The sequence below is a fragment of the Sylvia atricapilla genome, chromosome 9 (assembly GCF_009819655.1).
Source record: "Sylvia atricapilla isolate bSylAtr1 chromosome 9, bSylAtr1.pri, whole genome shotgun sequence".
Classification (NCBI taxonomy): domain Eukaryota; kingdom Metazoa; phylum Chordata; class Aves; order Passeriformes; family Sylviidae; genus Sylvia; species Sylvia atricapilla.
In genome coordinates, this window is record NC_089148.1 from 5897314 (window position 1) to 5913371 (window position 16058).

The 16058-nt window shown below is 45.0% G+C and overlaps 1 protein-coding gene across 2 annotated transcripts; it reads right to left on the bottom strand.

Moving 5' to 3' along the window:
* Positions 1–6973: 6973 nt before the first annotated feature.
* On the bottom strand, positions 6974–14611 carry PTGS2 (prostaglandin-endoperoxide synthase 2). Of its 2 annotated transcripts, XM_066324692.1 has the most exons (11): positions 14536–14611; positions 14074–14190; positions 13819–13962; positions 13251–13394; positions 12684–12865; positions 11745–11828; positions 11345–11591; positions 10149–10435; positions 9842–9989; positions 9362–9693; positions 6974–7841 (listed from the first exon to the last, which is right to left on the bottom strand). In XM_066324692.1, the coding sequence occupies exons 1-11, from the start codon at positions 14588–14590 to the stop codon at positions 7791–7793; spliced, it is 1791 nt and encodes a 596-aa protein (XP_066180789.1). In that variant the 5' UTR covers positions 14591–14611; the 3' UTR covers positions 6974–7790. The 2 variants fall into 2 exon arrangements, with proteins under 2 accessions (XP_066180789.1, XP_066180787.1); XM_066324690.1 differs by having other exon boundaries at positions 6974–9693.
* Positions 14612–16058: the final 1447 nt, after the last annotated feature.

Sequence of the window (16058 nt, forward strand, 5' to 3'; positions counted from 1 at the left end):
GTAATGTTATGGAGCAAAATAAACTTCCCCTAAAGATGCTTTTGTTGGAGATCAGGAAAAGTCCAGGGCCCAGCTTGAGTCCAAAGGGATTTCCTCAGCACTGGCCATGGCCCACAACATCTGAACAGAGCAATTCCATCCTTGTGTCTGCAAATAGTACAGGGGGGTGGAACAAGAAGATCCAATTCATTCCATGATCCTATGACTTTGTGCTTAGGGATGAGAAGGTTAAGAATTTGGCTAGTAGCCATGCAGGGACATTGTAAGGAGATAGTAATTATTTTTTTTTACAAAAATGAAAAAATAATTTGAGAGTAAAATCCCACATTGCTTTTCTCAATGCTGCACTCAGCCAGAGGGACCTTAGCACTGCCCTCCCATGGATTTTTCCTATTGTGTTCCCCTGTTACCATTTATGTATTTATTTATTTTAAAATTGGCTTCACTGCACCTCTTGTGATTTCTGATATCATTGTGAAGTAGGGCTGAAGCCCTTTATTGCTTGACATGCAGTTTTTTATCTTGATCTCAGTAAGCCTGTATTTCCTTCAAACTTTGCTTTTATTCATTGCAACATCTCTACGTTATATTCTATTCTAAATAAAAAAACATTCTTTTTCTTATAATATGTTCTTAAATTAATATATTATTAAATTCTCTATTACTTAAGCATATATTCTTGTTTAAGTGCTAAACAAGAAGCCTAGAAAAGGTTTTATCATTGTCTGCAGAGGAGTATTTTACATTATCAAGATCTAAACTTAGAAGATGCTTATTATAACTTTTAATACTGGATTGGGAGACACGGTCCAGCTCTTACCTAAAAAGCAATAAACACAAAGCACCCCTCCCTTTCCCCTAGGAATGGTCCTCCCAGGACCACATTCCTCCTTTAAAAATAGGTCTGAGGATAGAACTGGAAAAGGGCCTGGGAAGAAAAGAGGAGGTCCAAATTTTCACATTTTCAAGCTTTTAGATAGATTTTGGATTGGTGAAAACTAGCTCGTTAAAATTACAAAGTAAAATTTGCAGAAAATTTGACTTGTATGAACTTGTTTTACAAGTAAATGCACTTTACTTCTTATCACTTTGGAGTCTCTGCCCTGTCAGGTTATGAGAAGCAGGGAGGGGAAATGAGGAGGGGGCTTGTTAGGGGACTCAAAGTGTGCAATCATTAAATTATTTTGGATTCACCATCACCAGTGAAGTAAGAACTACTTAATTTGAGGAGACTTGAACCTGGCTGTGAACTGGAAGGTGGGGCTGTCTTTGTGCAAGTCAGGCAATGATGGATTGCTCTGTCAAAATGTGTGTGTGCATTTATGGCCCTTTATTATTGAAGAATCTCAATCGTAACCTCCCATGCTGCCTACCCATTCAGGTGCTGATTCATGAGTAATGTAGCTTCTTTTTTAAAGGAAGGATCTTCCTGTGAAAATAGAGCTAGAGGCAAATAAATAAAAATTTTATTAGTCACTCAAGATGATTTACTTGACTTCCAGTTTCCCCAGTAAATTTTGTACTTGCTGAGAATGAGCAAACAGATTTGATGTGATGGGGAACAGCACATCCTTCTCTCAAGGTATTTTTTTCTCAGATAAACTATTATGAAATCATTCCTCAGTCTGTCTTCTGGTTCCTGGTCTCTAAGTGAAAGGACAAAAAAAAAAAAATTAAATTTCTATTTTTGAGTTTGGTCTTGTAGTATCTGTCTGAAATCAGAAGTGACAGAAATCTCATGGGAACCTTTTTTAGGGAGCTTCCCTGTTCATTTTTTTTGCAACGTCAGGAGATGCAGACAAGCTCCTGAGTTTTTCAGAAGTCAGTTCTATATCTGATTCCCAGCTGAAAGAAGAGCTTTTCAGATTGGTTCAGGAGCATCCCGAGGCACTGGTTTTGTGTAGAATCACACCGGCACTTTCTCAGTGTATAACAAATTCCATGGGAAAAGGGCTTTGCATCTCTCTTGCCGTTGCATTCACTCAAGAACGAGGGTGGGAAGTGCAAATGCTGTTTACAACAGCCCGATGCCATGCAAATCATGTGCAATTTCTCCAGTTCCACCTCGAACAGTGCCAGCTGAAGGCACTGGAGACCTGGCTGTTGAATAAACAAATTTTAAGGAAAATGGTGCTCAATGTTCGCTTATTCGAAAGGAAGGCTTAAAGGGATTTACGAGAAATAGCTGCAACAAAGGGTGAATGAGGAAGTGACTTCAAAGAGGAAATCAACTTCCTAAAAAATCAGGAACCCCGGGGATTTTGATTCTCAATTCACATGAGAAACGATATTATTTCTGCTGCTGCTTTTAAAAACATGGCTGTGAAATGCTATTGGTCTTTGCTTGCTGTGAACCATTGCCTGCCCTAATTTTTCTTCTATTTAAAGGGATATTTTAACTGAAAAGCCTTTCACATTTGGCACCTCCTTCGTAAGTGAGCTGGAAAGCCTGCCTGCACTCTGGGGGCAGTGTGGACTTCACTGTCAGACAGAAAATTTCCAGAGGTGCTTTCAGGAGTGCCCAGGAGTTGCAGAAACCAAATCCCTGGGCTCTGCTGAAGCAGATTCATTTTTCAAAGTCTCATCTGTCTTTGAGTGTTCTGATACTTGTTCTGCAGTTATGGGAGACATTAACTTCATGGACAGTGTTCATATGCACCTCAAATTTTTCTCAAAATGAGATAAGCACCCTTTTTCTTTCTTCAGGCTGACGAAAAAGACATGGAAACTTCAGTTCAGTGTTTTATCCATGTCCACCTACTGAGCTGGAAATTTAATTTACAATAGAATGAAAACCATTCCTGATACAGAGTGAAGACTATGTAGAATATCCAAGGTTTCTTACTGTACAATAATGTCATCTTCTCTTTGGAATGATGCTAAATCCTTTCCTTGATTTATAAAAAGGTCTTTCTCTTCATGGTCAGATTCGGAAATCTTTTTTCCCTATCCAGCCTGGGTCAGTTATGACGACAAATACTGAAACACTTGACCTAGCAGGCAGTGAAAATACGGTTCACTGTCCACTGCCAGAAACACACCCTGAGTTTGCCTGAAATTCTACCAATTCATTGGACTCTCAGGAAATTCAGTCCATTTCTAATTTTAAAATGTTTTCTTTTTTCCTGCCTTCACTGAAATTCCCCATGCTATAAAAATCCCAGCCCTGATTTAGTTGGAATGGTCTCTCCCTCCCTGCCTCTCTGGATGTAATAGCTCTGGATGTGATGGCATCAGCAGATGGAACATCCCTGCCTTGTGTAAGAGCTGCTATTTCACCTGTGTGCCAGCTCAGCCAGGATTTGCTTTAATGAGTACCTAGCACTGCTACTTAGGAATTCTATTATTTGTTAGGCAGGATGAATTAATCTTGTCTAGGCAACAGGCTGCAAAGCCACAACTGTGAGGACACTGAGCTGTGTCAGTTCTCAGGGCAGGGTTTTGGAGCTGCTGGAGGAACAGCCATGTTTTGTTGCTCTGTCATGGCTCACTGAAGAGTTTCAGTGTTTAAAATCACACTAAAAGATCATTTTTCTGGGTTTTTACCCCAGAGTCCTGGTGCTTCTCATGGTCTTGGTTTCACCTCCCACCTCTAAGGACCTGCCAGCATAAATTTGAGGATATCCCTGTTAGCTGGAGCCTGTGTGGCTTTCAGATGCTCCCAGAGGACAGTCAACTGCAAACGTGGCAGTTTGGGGCAAACAAATGGGTGTTAAAGCTCCCTGTCAGCAGGGCAGGTTTGGACAGGGATGCTTGCACACACCTACATCCACCATGGAGTGAGCCTGGGCTACACCTGGTTACTGGGAGAAAATAAAATACAGAGAGAAGAATGCAGCTTCCACAGTGCCTTGGAAAGATTTGAGGTTTTTTTTCCTGAGACAGGAGCATGAGCTGCTGCTTTGATCTTGGAGGTCTTTTCCAACCTTACTGATTCCATGATTCTATTGAGTAAAGATCTGAGGCACCTGCAAGCAGGATGCTCCTGGTTGTGTGATACTTTGTGTTTTGCCAGTGTCCTTCTGGTAAGTGTTAAGTAATTTAACACAAAAAATTTATACATACACACACACACACACATACACATACACATATATATATTTATATATGGCTTGCAGTTGGTTAGAAGATGCAAAGTATTTTCAAGTTTCTGTAGATGTGCCCTGCTATGGGCTAAGACAGAATCGTGGAAACCCAGACTGGCTGGGGTTGGAAGGGACCTTAAAGATCATCTCAACCCCCCTGCCACTTCCAGGTGTCCGGGTCACTCCAAGCCCCAAGCCTGGCCTTTGACAGGGAAGGAGCATTGATCCAGAGATCCTCAGTGGGTATGCAGTTTGGGTTGCTTTGAAAGCAGATGCTTTGCACATTATTTGCCTTGTTCCCCAAGGTTTAGGCTTTCCCTGCTTTGCATTCTCTCTGATGGGGAACGCCCGTTGGATGAAAAGTAACCAGCATGAGTCAAATTCATCATCCTCTGTACCCTGCCCTCTCCCAATGGCAAACTAGAGAGATCTCACAAGCTTTAGCAGGTTCCCTCTCTCAAAGGTCCTCAGCTCCCAACTTGCCCAGGCCACCCCTGGCTATGCTTTCTTGAGCTTTGGCTGGACGTGAATGCTGAGACTTTCAGTGCGGATTCAGGATTTTCAGACAAGAAAATCACAGAATAGAACATCTGGTTGGGTTTGATTTTGGTTGTGATGATTGTCCTGCCAATATTAATGAAAATATCTGTATTTACTCTTTAAGTAAGCACAGAAGTCCCAGATTTTATGCTAATAGGAAAAAAAAAAAAAAAAGGACCAGAGGAAATAATTACAAATCGAATCTAATCTTGTTGCTCCTCAGTATGTTACTTGCAAACTGAAATCCCAGATTAAAGGAAGAGAAGCACTCAGGTCTTCCCAAGGAGAGTATTTTCCTTATGATATTCCTTTGGGATATTGCCACATTTCTGCCTTGTGTGGCTCTTTCCATGTGTTTCATGCAAAGGGGGTAGGATGTCTCAAATCACCTCCTTTTCCATATTTAGAGCATAAAGCTACAGCCTGCTCCTTTCTGTTCTACATGTACATTCCTACAACATTAAGGTGTTTTCCTTCCTGGTCTTCCAAAGAGAACAATACAGATTTGCAATAAGCTTTCCAGAGCTGTTCACCTATTTCACTGGCTGTGGACAGAGAGGGAACACGTGACAAATCCATGCCCTCTCTCCAGCAGAGCTACCTGTTGACTTTTCTGGATTGATGCTGAAAATCAAAGGATTATTTTCTTGCGTCCACTTGTTAGTCGAACGTCTCCTGGAATGTGGAAAAGCAACTGCCTTGGGAGCTCAGTATAGAGGTCAGCTCAGCTCAGCTCAGCTCAGCTCAGGTGCAGAACCCAATCTGGTCAAGTGCCTGCAGGGCTCCGACTCAGTGCGTGTAAGGAATTCCTGCGCAGTGGGAAGAGAGTGAGTGATGCTGGGGAAAGCCTTTGGCAGGGATGGGAGGTGACCTGCTCCCAAATCACAGAGCCCTTATGAGCCTGGATGGATTTCCTGCTGAGCCCCCCTCCCTTTTCACACTGCCTAGGGTGAAACAGTTTCCTCAGCCCAGGCTGGGGAGCAAGAATTTGGTAGGGCAGGTTTCCTCTAGGGAACATTCTTGTCTTTTGTGTCATCGGGACGTGCCCCTGCTCAGAGGGAAGGAGGAGCTCCTCCTCGATCAAACTATCTCAGCCATCATGCTCAAATCCATTTGGGCTGGCCCTTCCCTAATTAGGGCAGCAGTCACCCAAAGCACCTTCTCCATGGATGATCCTGCAGCTGCCTGTCATCTCCCACTGAAACCACTGGCCTTGTCTTCACTCCTCCCTTGCTCAGTTTCCTCCCCAAACAGGGAAGTGGCAATTCACTTGTGGGGCAATGAACTGACTGGGTGTCAAAGGAAAAAATCCCACCTGTGGTCTGTACCTGCCCCCATTCACCCACAGGCCAGAGAGGCATTGAAGTGATGCTTTTGCAAGGGTCCTCAGGATGTTGCATTTTTGGGACTGAAGATGGCCACTGAAGTGGTGAGGACTGAGTGCAGAGAATTGCTGGAGGTGCCTGGGTACAGGAGGAATGCAAAGGAACTGCACATCTGTGGAGATGGAAATGAGCTCCAAAGCAGAGGCAGAACTGTCGCACTCTCAGGGCTAGAGAGTTGTTGGGAATATTGACCTGTGGGACACAGGGATGAGCTTGGACCAAAGAGGACTTAGGGCAGCTGGAAGGAAGGTGACTCTGGGTGAAGTACTGTGGCTCTGGGGTTGGTCACTAGGCAGAGGCTGTGAGAGGACAGGGCACCAATATTGGGATGGGGGAGTACTGAGGACAGTCAGCAGTGGGATGATTGAGGGGGCCTGAGGTGACAGAGGCTGGTGCAGGTGATGAGTGACAAGCAGCAGAGTGATCCCCTGCTGCGTCTCCTTCCCAGCTTCCCCTTGTTTCTCACCAGAGGTGGAAATGTAGGAAAGAGGCTGGGGGGCCTCAAAGGTGCTCACTGCAAGAGGGGGACACATTGTTCAAGCTCCTGCTCCAGCTTTCAGGAAGCACAGCCCTGCTCTAGTCTTCTGGAGTTTCCCCTTCTGGAGAATGCCAAGCATGAAAGGAAACAGCTCTGGGCTGTTCTAGCCTGGGAAAAGGGAAGAGAGGAAGGGAAGTCAGTTACACCAAGGCAGTGTTGTGCAACTCCAGTATTGTACTTTCCCTTTGAAACTGCCAGGGCAGTGCTGGCATCTGTGCTGTAGGTAAGAGGAGCTGGCTTCTCCAGGGATGGAACAGTGAAACAGGGAAAAAAGTATTCCATCTGGGGAATTTAAGCTACAGACATCTTGGGTTTGACACATCAGAGAATTTAGTGCTGCTGGTAATGCCCTGTAATTCTCCATGTAATCAATTAAAGAACTGTTCCATTCTAAATACTGCTGAAGGAAAACACAAACAAAGGAGTCCATAAACGTAATGTTTTCAATTTATTTATATAAACAATTGCATTTTAACAACATTGTTGTCCTACAAAAATAAAGTGAAAAACAATTCACAGAATTTTAAATAAATAATCTCAAACATCCACATTTAGTGGTTGCAGAGTACAAAACGCAGAGTGCACAGGAATCCTTGGTGAAGCAGCCTGGAACTTAACCCAAGTGAGATGGTCTGAGGATTTCCTCTGTACCTACCCCAAAATAACTCAGTCTGTCCAGACTTGCCTCCCTTTGACTCTCTGCCAAGCCCTGTTCCTGGGCTGATGGCAGAAGGGTGCTCTGAAGGGTGCCCAGAGCTGGATCTGATGGACAATTTGCATGAGGAACAAGTGTCCGAGCCATGTTCACTCGTTAGCACTTACAGTACTGACCACCTCTGGATACAAGGGGAGAGAAGGTTTTCCCTTCTTCGTGCTTCAAACAGAGAAAGGAAAACAAATGCCCTTCTTGCTCCCACAGCATCCATACCAGGGACCACTCCAGATCAGCCACTGGTATCGATGGCTGCAGGAGAGCTTGGTTCTGCTGTTCATGGCCAAAATTACAGACCCAACCAGCACGAGGCATGGCTGGCTCTACACAAATCCATAGAAACAAAAGCCACAGACAAACTACACTGCTGCCAGAGCTGGTACAATGCACAAGCCTCTACAAGTGCTTGAGAGTTCAGATGAAATAGAAAACTCAAGTCCTTTTCCACAAGTAGTCAAGAAATTTTGGGCAGGGGCACAGAATACCCGGTTGCTGCTCTATTCCAGTCTGAAGTGACATTTTCTTTTTCCCTATAGTTCCCCAGCTGCTTTTATGGGAAGATCATCTTCTACATTTCCTCTCTAGAAATTAAAAAAAGATACCCTTACATGCAAAGTCTGAAGTCCTGTACAAGATCCTGTGTAACCTGTGTGCCCAGATGAGACTAGATATTTTACTGCTGGATTAGGACAAACATGACTAGGACATTTTGTGTTGGCCAGTTTTAAAGAAGCTTAAGCCACTTACTTTAAATACCTCAGTTTATAAATTATAAATTATAAATAAAATATTATCCCTCCTCCCCCACCCCCAATAAATAAAAGTACAAACTGCATGTACAGCTTGTGCACACAGGCAGAGCTACCTCCTGTGTCTGGAAGTGCTGCTGAATCTCTTGTGTTCAGTTCTCTGTGTATTTACAGAGCTCCTCAGTTTACAGCCCCTGTTTTTGGGAGCACAAAGCCGCAGCACACCCTAACTCCAGCTATATTGTCCTTCTGTTCTTAAAGTAACAGACATTAAAATTACATTATCAAGTAGACCAGAGAACTACAGCTATGAAAAGAATCCCAGTGCCTTAGGCTAAGTTTAAGACCTCCCCGGAGTTACATAATAAAAACATCCCTATCCAAATGCAAACAGCCTTGAATTGCAGCCGGAGAGTCAGTTACTGCTAAGCTCAGTATCTCATTCTCACCCCTTACACAACAAATACATCTGTCACACTTCCTTCAAAAAGAAGTAGAACCCAGGAAAAGTACTATTTTGTTTAAATATTTAAAACATTAAAAACATTTTTTAGAAGTTGTTAAAAAATTACCTTAAATATTTAAAACATTAAAACATATTTTTAAAAAAGTTGTAAAAAAATGGACTTTCATCTAAATCCAGACGTGGATTTGCAAACAAGAGACATTTAGTTATGATACAAAGTGCCCTATCTGCAGTGAGGGAGAGGTAGTATCAACAACAAATGCAACGCATTTTCTGACCTTACATAAAGAAGTGAGTCTCAAGTTTGTTTTTTTTGTTTTGGTTTTTTTTTTTTTTTTTTTTTTTTTTGTTAATTTTTGAGTGCTCATATGAAAACCATAATATCTTCTGGCAGTTTTCATTAAGTCAGATTTTTTTTTTTGTACTTTTAGGTCAATAGCTGCTTTCAAGTTGCTGAGAAAAAAAAAAAAAAAAAAGTAGTTTTTGTAGTGTTATGTGACCTATGAAAACTGCCAGACAGAATCAGCACCACTCCCCTTCATCACATATTAAAACAATAATAAAAAGAAGGTGGAACCTCTATCCACTTTGGAATACATCGTTCTGTTACAGAAGGTTTTAAACAAGGGATTCACCACTGTTAAGCGGAAACACAGAAAATCCCTTTTGTAAATGGAAGCCTTACCTCAGTAAGGAATTTAAGGCAACCCCCACAATGAAGATACTCAAGTCGTTGTCTTTTTTTAAATACTACGCCATAAATAGAATAAATAACACAGTTAAATAAATAAATAGATAGATAGCTGGATTTCTACAGCTCAGCAGAGCGCTCTTTCAGCAGGAGCGTGGGGTTGATATCTTCCATGGCAGTTTTTGAGGTACTAACGTTAATCGTGGCCTCGGTGGGCTCGGGAGGCAGGATGTGGAAGGCAGTGAAGGGACAGCCCTTGACGTTGTTGCAGATGAGCTTCTGCAGGGAGGCCGTGTTGACGATGTCGAAGCCCACCTTGCCCCCGAAGGTGCTGGGCTTCCAGTACTCGGGGGAGCAGATGGCATTGCCCATCAGCCCCTTCAGGGAGAAGGGCGCCCCAATCTCCACCATGGTCTCGCCAAAGATGGCCCCGGGCCGGGGCTTCTCCACCAGCAGGCCTGGGTACAGCTCCATGGCATCGATGTCCCCGTACAGCTCCTCTAGCTCTGCTGCCATCTCCTTTTCTCCTGCAACGAGGGAAAACTCTTAAGTGGAAAAATCCTATTTTCCGTGCAAGCAAGCCTGTCTTGCTGAAGGCCAGTAGTGACACTGCAGGACTCTGCAGGCTTCTTAAGACAATGTCTCTCATTTGCTGGGAAGGATGAGGACTGTTACCTGTAAGCTCTTCGAAGGATCGGAACGGTTTCAGCATGAAGCGTTTCCTGTACTCGTTCAAGGACTGGTATCTCATCTGCCTGCTTTGGTCAATGGAGGCCTTTGCCACTTTCTGTACTGCAACAGGAACGTTCTTCCCACCAGCAACCTGTTCACGAAAGAGGAAAAGCTGTAAGACCTCCTGACACGAGTCACGAGGAAGTTGTGCCTTTCCAGTGATTAGTTTTAAATAGCTTTATCCCATTCCATTGTCCCACCCTCAGCTCATGCCTTCGTCAGTTCACCATCAACTTGAGGAAGGACCTACCCTGCCAGCACTTTGCTTGGAGAAAGATTTGACCATATGGGAGAGTCCGTGCTCCAGCATGATGGAGTTGTTGTAGAGGAACTGCTGGAAGGTGTACTCCTGGTCATGGATCTGGAAGGTGTCAGGCAGCAGTGGGTGCCAGTGGTAGAGGGTGTTGAACTCAGCTGCGATGCGGTTCTGGTACTGAAACCTCTGGTTGAACAGCAGCTCAGGGTCAAACTTCAGCTTGAAGTGGTACCCGCTCAGGTGCTGCACATAGTCCTCTATAACGATCTTGATTGTTTCTCCTGTTGGACAGAGAAACAGGAGAGAATGTTAGCACTGCTTCTCCTCTGTGGCAGGGAAAACACCATTTCTGAACTGTTCTGAAATATACTACAGCCATCAGGACAACAAACACTTTTCTGTTATCTCTCCTAGAAAGGAATTTGTATTTTATGTGACTAAGAGGTGGAACAGTACTTCAGATCCCAAGAGTTATGGGTAGTGAGGCTGTGGGCAGTGAGGTGTTTCCTACAGCCTGTTTTCCTCCTCCCAAGACACAATTCCTTGCACCCTCCACAGAACAGCACACACTAGTATTTACACTGTGTTCACATATACAATATCTCTAGGACAGAGGGAGGGGATAATGAAGAAAGTTGACGTCTGAAAGCAAATCTCAGCTTCTGAACTACATAATACAATTGTCTTGGTTTATGGTTTCAGTTTGGGCAAGGTTTTTTCCAGCTTAGAGCACATTACCATTTACATAAGATGAATACCACTGGGCACACAATTAGACAGGAGAACTATGCAGAGTTACATTTTACATAACCATCTGAACTTTAGACTTAATCACAGCCATTCTTTGAAAACATACCTGAGCTGACCCAACCCTAGGGAAAAAAATCCCCAAAACTCCAGATCAGGCAGCCTGAGGTCATCCAGCCTCACAGGCTTTCTCTGAGAAAGAAACCTGAGCATCCTGTCTTTTCACTGCTTTCAGTTCTGCTTCCTTCAGATACGGGAACTGAGTGTCCCCAAGTCTACTTCAGTTCCATCTTTAGCAGAGCTGGGGGGAAGCTGCACCTCAACACAACCCCAGCGACAGGCCATGAAGGGGCCACTCACACCCCAATTTATGGGATAGCTTCCCCCTCCCTGCAGCCATGCAGGCTGGAGCTGGAGCTGCACGCAGCAGCAGGGGCTCTCACCTATCAGTATGAGGCGGGTGGTCTGGAAGAGCTGCTCGTCATCCCACTCGGGGTGCTGGCGCTTGAGCACGTCGCAGACGCGGTTGTGCTCGCGCAGCCAGATCGTGGCGTACATCATCAGCCCCGGCACCAGCCCAAACACCTCCTGCCCCACGGAGAACTGCAGGTGCTCGGGCACGTGGGGCGGGTACAGCATCTCTGCCTGCGTGTCCCGCACCGTCGGAGGGTACATCTCTCCATCGATCATCTGTGTGAGGGGGAAACGACACTTGGGTTAAGCTCTGTCAACTCTCTCAGCTCTGACTCACACACTTTAGATCACCTACACCATTCACATAGCATTAATTTAGGTAATCTGTGCCATCCAGTAAGAAGGCAGGAATTCTGAGCTAAAACATACCTGGTATTTTAGCTTTCCGTCCTTTCGAAGCCTCAATTTAAGTTGTCTCTCCAGAGTCTCTCCATAAATGTGGTTCAAGTCAACCTATAAAATAAAAGCATTTGGGACATGAAGCTCTCCTGCATTTTTTGCTATTTTAGGATAAGTCCCCCTTCTGTGGATACCAACAGGAGTTCACCCCCTAGATGTTTACCTTTTAATTATATTACCGCTACCTTATAAGTATCATGCACCGATATTTAAGATGACGCCAAATTATTTCCTGGCAACTGGACCCATCTCTGCATAAGGGGAGGTTGTCACATTGGCAATTTAAAAGGACTCTGTTTAAAAGTGTCAGCAACTTTTTATTATGCAGACAGCTTTCTATATATACACACACAATTTATAACTTTGGTTTGGGCACAAGAGTGACTTATAGTGAAGAGCTCTTCGTCCAAAGGATGCCTATCTTGTAGGTAAAGATCTTAAATCCAAGTCTGCTTTTGAAGTTCTTTTTAAACTGAGGCTATTAGCAGCACATATGCCATACTTAAGTGCTGGATACAGCTCTTAGGAGCTGACAGAGTCCAGAGAAGTTTTGGATACTCACTACATCTACCATCTACCATCTGCTTTAGGTGAAAGCAGATTTTTGGGAACAACTGGGCAGGTATTTTAAACAGAACCACTTGTGCAGAGCACACGGTTCTGACCCAGGAAGAGATGCTGCCAAACACTGAACTTCGGCCTGAGGAGCAGCTACAGAAGGGGTAATCCCATGGGGCTGTGGCACAGTGTGTGCACAGGTGTTTGTGTCCCCTGGTGACCCGCAGGGTGCCATTCCAGCCCTTGCAGCCTCTCAGCAGCTCCCGAAGAGCAGGAGCTCTGTCCCCAGCTGCGACCATACCCCGTGTCCCCAGCTGTGACCATACCCCGTGTCCCCAGCTGTGACCATACCCCGTGGCCGAGCGCTCTGGTGAAGGCAGGGCCCCGCTTGTGGTCTGTCTTGAAGAACTGGTGGGTGAAGTGCTGGGCAAAGAACGTGAACATCACATTTGTGCCTTGCGGGTCAGGAATAAACTTTCTCCTCAGCAAAAATTTCTCCACAATCAGCTTCGAATCTGGGAGCTCTTTCTTTCCTGTGGGAGAAATAGACAGTGAGATACTCAAGACAACCCCTTATGCAATACTGAAGTTTATTCCTAAAACAAAAAAGACTTAAGACTTCCAGTGCAACATAATGACAGCAGCATACAAACAAGCAGGATTAGCTACTTTTCTGTGCTCACTTTCTTGATTTTATTAGAAATTTATAAATTCCCTGCTTTTAGCATACAACTCAATAGCAAGAACCAGAATAATGTCTTTTAGATCTTTAAACAACACATCGAAAACATGGTTATGCCCTAAAGTCAACTACACTGAAAAAAAGGCTACAGACAAGCAGATCTCATAGTAGCTACTACTTATTTTTTCCTCTTAAAAAAGACCAAGTAATCATTATGTGTCTGGTTTATTCCTCACCTTTAACACCCATTGGTGTTGGGCAGTCAAGTCCTACTGGTGGAAGGCTTCTTGTGTAGTAGGAAAGATTGGAATATGCTTCCCAGCTTTTGTAACTGTAGTCACTATTGTAAGTTGGTGGGCTGTCAATCAAGTGTGATCTTGCTGGAAGACAAATAAGTATTTGGTTATTTTTAACTGTGCATTTTAGTCTCAAAAAGTAAATCACAAAGCCAGATCTTTGGCATATATTTGGCAGCAGTTGTGAATTCCAAACATATCAGTTCCTAATGTTAAATATGATTACAGTTACTGAATAACAGGACTGGATCCTGGCTGATCAGCCGGATCTCACTATTAACATAAGCAACGGGGTTGCTTGTCAGCAAAATCCTGGACTTTTGCAGAAAGCAGAATCAAGCTGTATGTACTTCAGCATGTTTCATACAAGCCTGCATCATGAAGAAGTCTTAAATTTTGGTGTTTCAACTTCAGTGCAATTTAGGCTGCTTGGTTTGTAGACAGATCAATTCAGTGTAATATTCTGGAGTAAGCTTTTAGAGGACTGGAAGAGACAATTCACACTTACACGTTAGTACATATCTCATAATAGTGTCCCGTAAGAAGGGAATGTTGTTGATGATATTCCAGACTCCTTGGAAGTGGGTGAGGATGTAGTGGACAGTGTTTGGTGATGGTTTCAGTGCTAGCCTCAGCCACGTGAAGAATTCCGCTGTGAACGACAATGGGAAGGCAATTATTAATTAGCTCACGGAGGATAACCTGCAACGCTGGAATTGGATTATGCATTTCATTTCCAGGGAGAGGGGTGTGGGATACTCACGTGTGGTGCAGTTCTGCCCGTAGAAGCCTGTCCTGGTGCAGTCGCACTCGTAGCGATCCGGCCCAGCGGTCATGCAGACGCCTCTGTTCTGGCAGGGGTTCGAGCAGCAAGGGTTGGCTGCGGGGGAACCAGAGCTCGGGTTAGCATCTCTGCCATGCACTCCCACCTTCCCAGCACTTTACAGAACGAAGGAAAACGCCCTGGAGTTCACCGCTGGGCAGGAAAGCATCACAGCCACTCTCCATCCGCGGTCACCTCTGCGCTACCGCGGAGCAGCTTTTTAAAGCGCAGGAACTCCCTCCTGTCTGCTGCCAGCAATAACCCCCCTCAGACGGGGAGATAATCCCTCGCAGACCAGCAGGATCTGACACTCATACACAGCAGAGAAACGGCAAGAGAGCGAGGAGCGCGAAAAGCAGCAAGGCAAAGCGTGCGTGAATCCGGAGCGCGGGGCGGACTCACCGGCGCGGCCGGCGGCCAGGAGCGCGGCCAGCAGGGCCAGGGGCAGCAGCTGCATGGCGGGGCCGGGCTGGGCTGGCTCGGCAGCTCGGAGTGCCGGCCCCGGCGGCACATCCCCTATTTATGGCAGCGCCGAGCGGAGCGGGGCTGAGTCACCGGCCGGAAACGATGGGACAGTCCGCTCTCCGCCCCGGCCCGCCCCGCCGGCTGCAGGTGTGAGGGACGGCGCGCTGCGCCGAGGGGCCGAGCGCTGACTGACGGCTTACTATCGCTGTCATTCATCGCGCAGGGGCCCGCAGGGCTGTGATCCCGCCGGGGCTGCGCAACATCGCGCTGCGGAGCGCCACGCACAGCCGGGAGGAAGGAATTTAGTGTTAGTTTAGTTTTAGGGAATTCGGTGTGTCTGACAAGAGCAAATCCTGTTCTTGAGCATTTTTGGACCAAACGGTGCCTTTTCGCCAGCACTTTTCCTTTAAATTCTCCCCCCCCCCCCCCCCTCTCCCCCCTTAGTGGCGCTGCAAACAAACTTTCCCTCATTTCTTTGAGAATACTTTGTCTTTTGGTCATATATTATGTTTTATTAATCAGAACGCCTTACTACTATTTTTAGTGCCCTGTTGCGTGAGGAGCGACAATGAAAGGAGGAGGATGTCATGCGGTTGTGCAACCGCGCAGCGTGGAGCTGCACTTTCGCCCTCGAGGTCAGCATCAAACACCAAAAACCCATAGTGGCTTCGACAGAGATAGCTTGTGAGGCTGATGGTGTTTGAATCGCAAATCCGTGACTTGACAGAAAGTGTAGTCAGGCCAATTTAAACATCAGCTTATTTTTAAAGTGCATTGTGGTCAGTGAGTAATTTGTGTACATCAGTAGTGGGTCTTCCTGGATGTTTTAGGACTGGTACACACAAAGCTACATAATCAAGAGAAGGCAGATAATATTTCTTTAAACATTTGCATGCAGAAAACACAAGCTGGGTCATACACTTAAGCAGGGGATGTCTCTCTTAAGCAGCTGAACTGGGGGCCCCTGGAGCCTGTGGCCACAGCCATGTCTTGCTCAATCTTATCAAAGGGTGATATTTTGTTCTTGCATAAGCCAGATCAATTAATTATGCTGGTTATCCAGTGGACCAGGCTATGGCATGCACAGCACCATAGATCAAGGGTCTACACACATTTTCATACATTTCATGTGTCCATCGCACACTGGCTTTGTTCCATCTCACAAAGCTTTTGTGGGTGCTGTCACCTGATAAAACTTTACTGCAAACAGCAGGCAAGTGACACATGGTGTTTAAATAAAGTGCATAGGAAAATGTTTCTAGAATGTGGAACCAGCAACTTTAAGAGGAAAACTGAAGTAATTATGTGCAGCCAGACAATCACCCCTAAAATTATATACAAAGGTAACTGTGCTGTGATTTAGAGGATCCTGGAGATACGGATAATTGATGATGCTTAAAGTTTTCAATTATTATAATTAATCAATCGGTATGTAAACCAAGAAACAGGGCAGAACTCCA

Excerpts from the sequence above, each read along its gene's own strand:
- PTGS2 (XM_066324690.1), bottom strand. The coding sequence starts at position 14,590 with ATGCAGCTGCTGCCCCTGGCCCTGCTGGCCGCGCTCCTGGCCGCCGGC. Across the intron at positions 11,592-11,744 it reads ACGGAAAGCTAAAATACCAG|ATGATCGATGGAGAGATGTA; the intron begins GTATGTTTTAGC and ends CCCCTCACACAG. Across the intron at positions 9,990-10,148 it reads CCAAGCAAAGTGCTGGCAGG|GTTGCTGGTGGGAAGAACGT; the intron begins GTAGGTCCTTCC and ends TTTCGTGAACAG.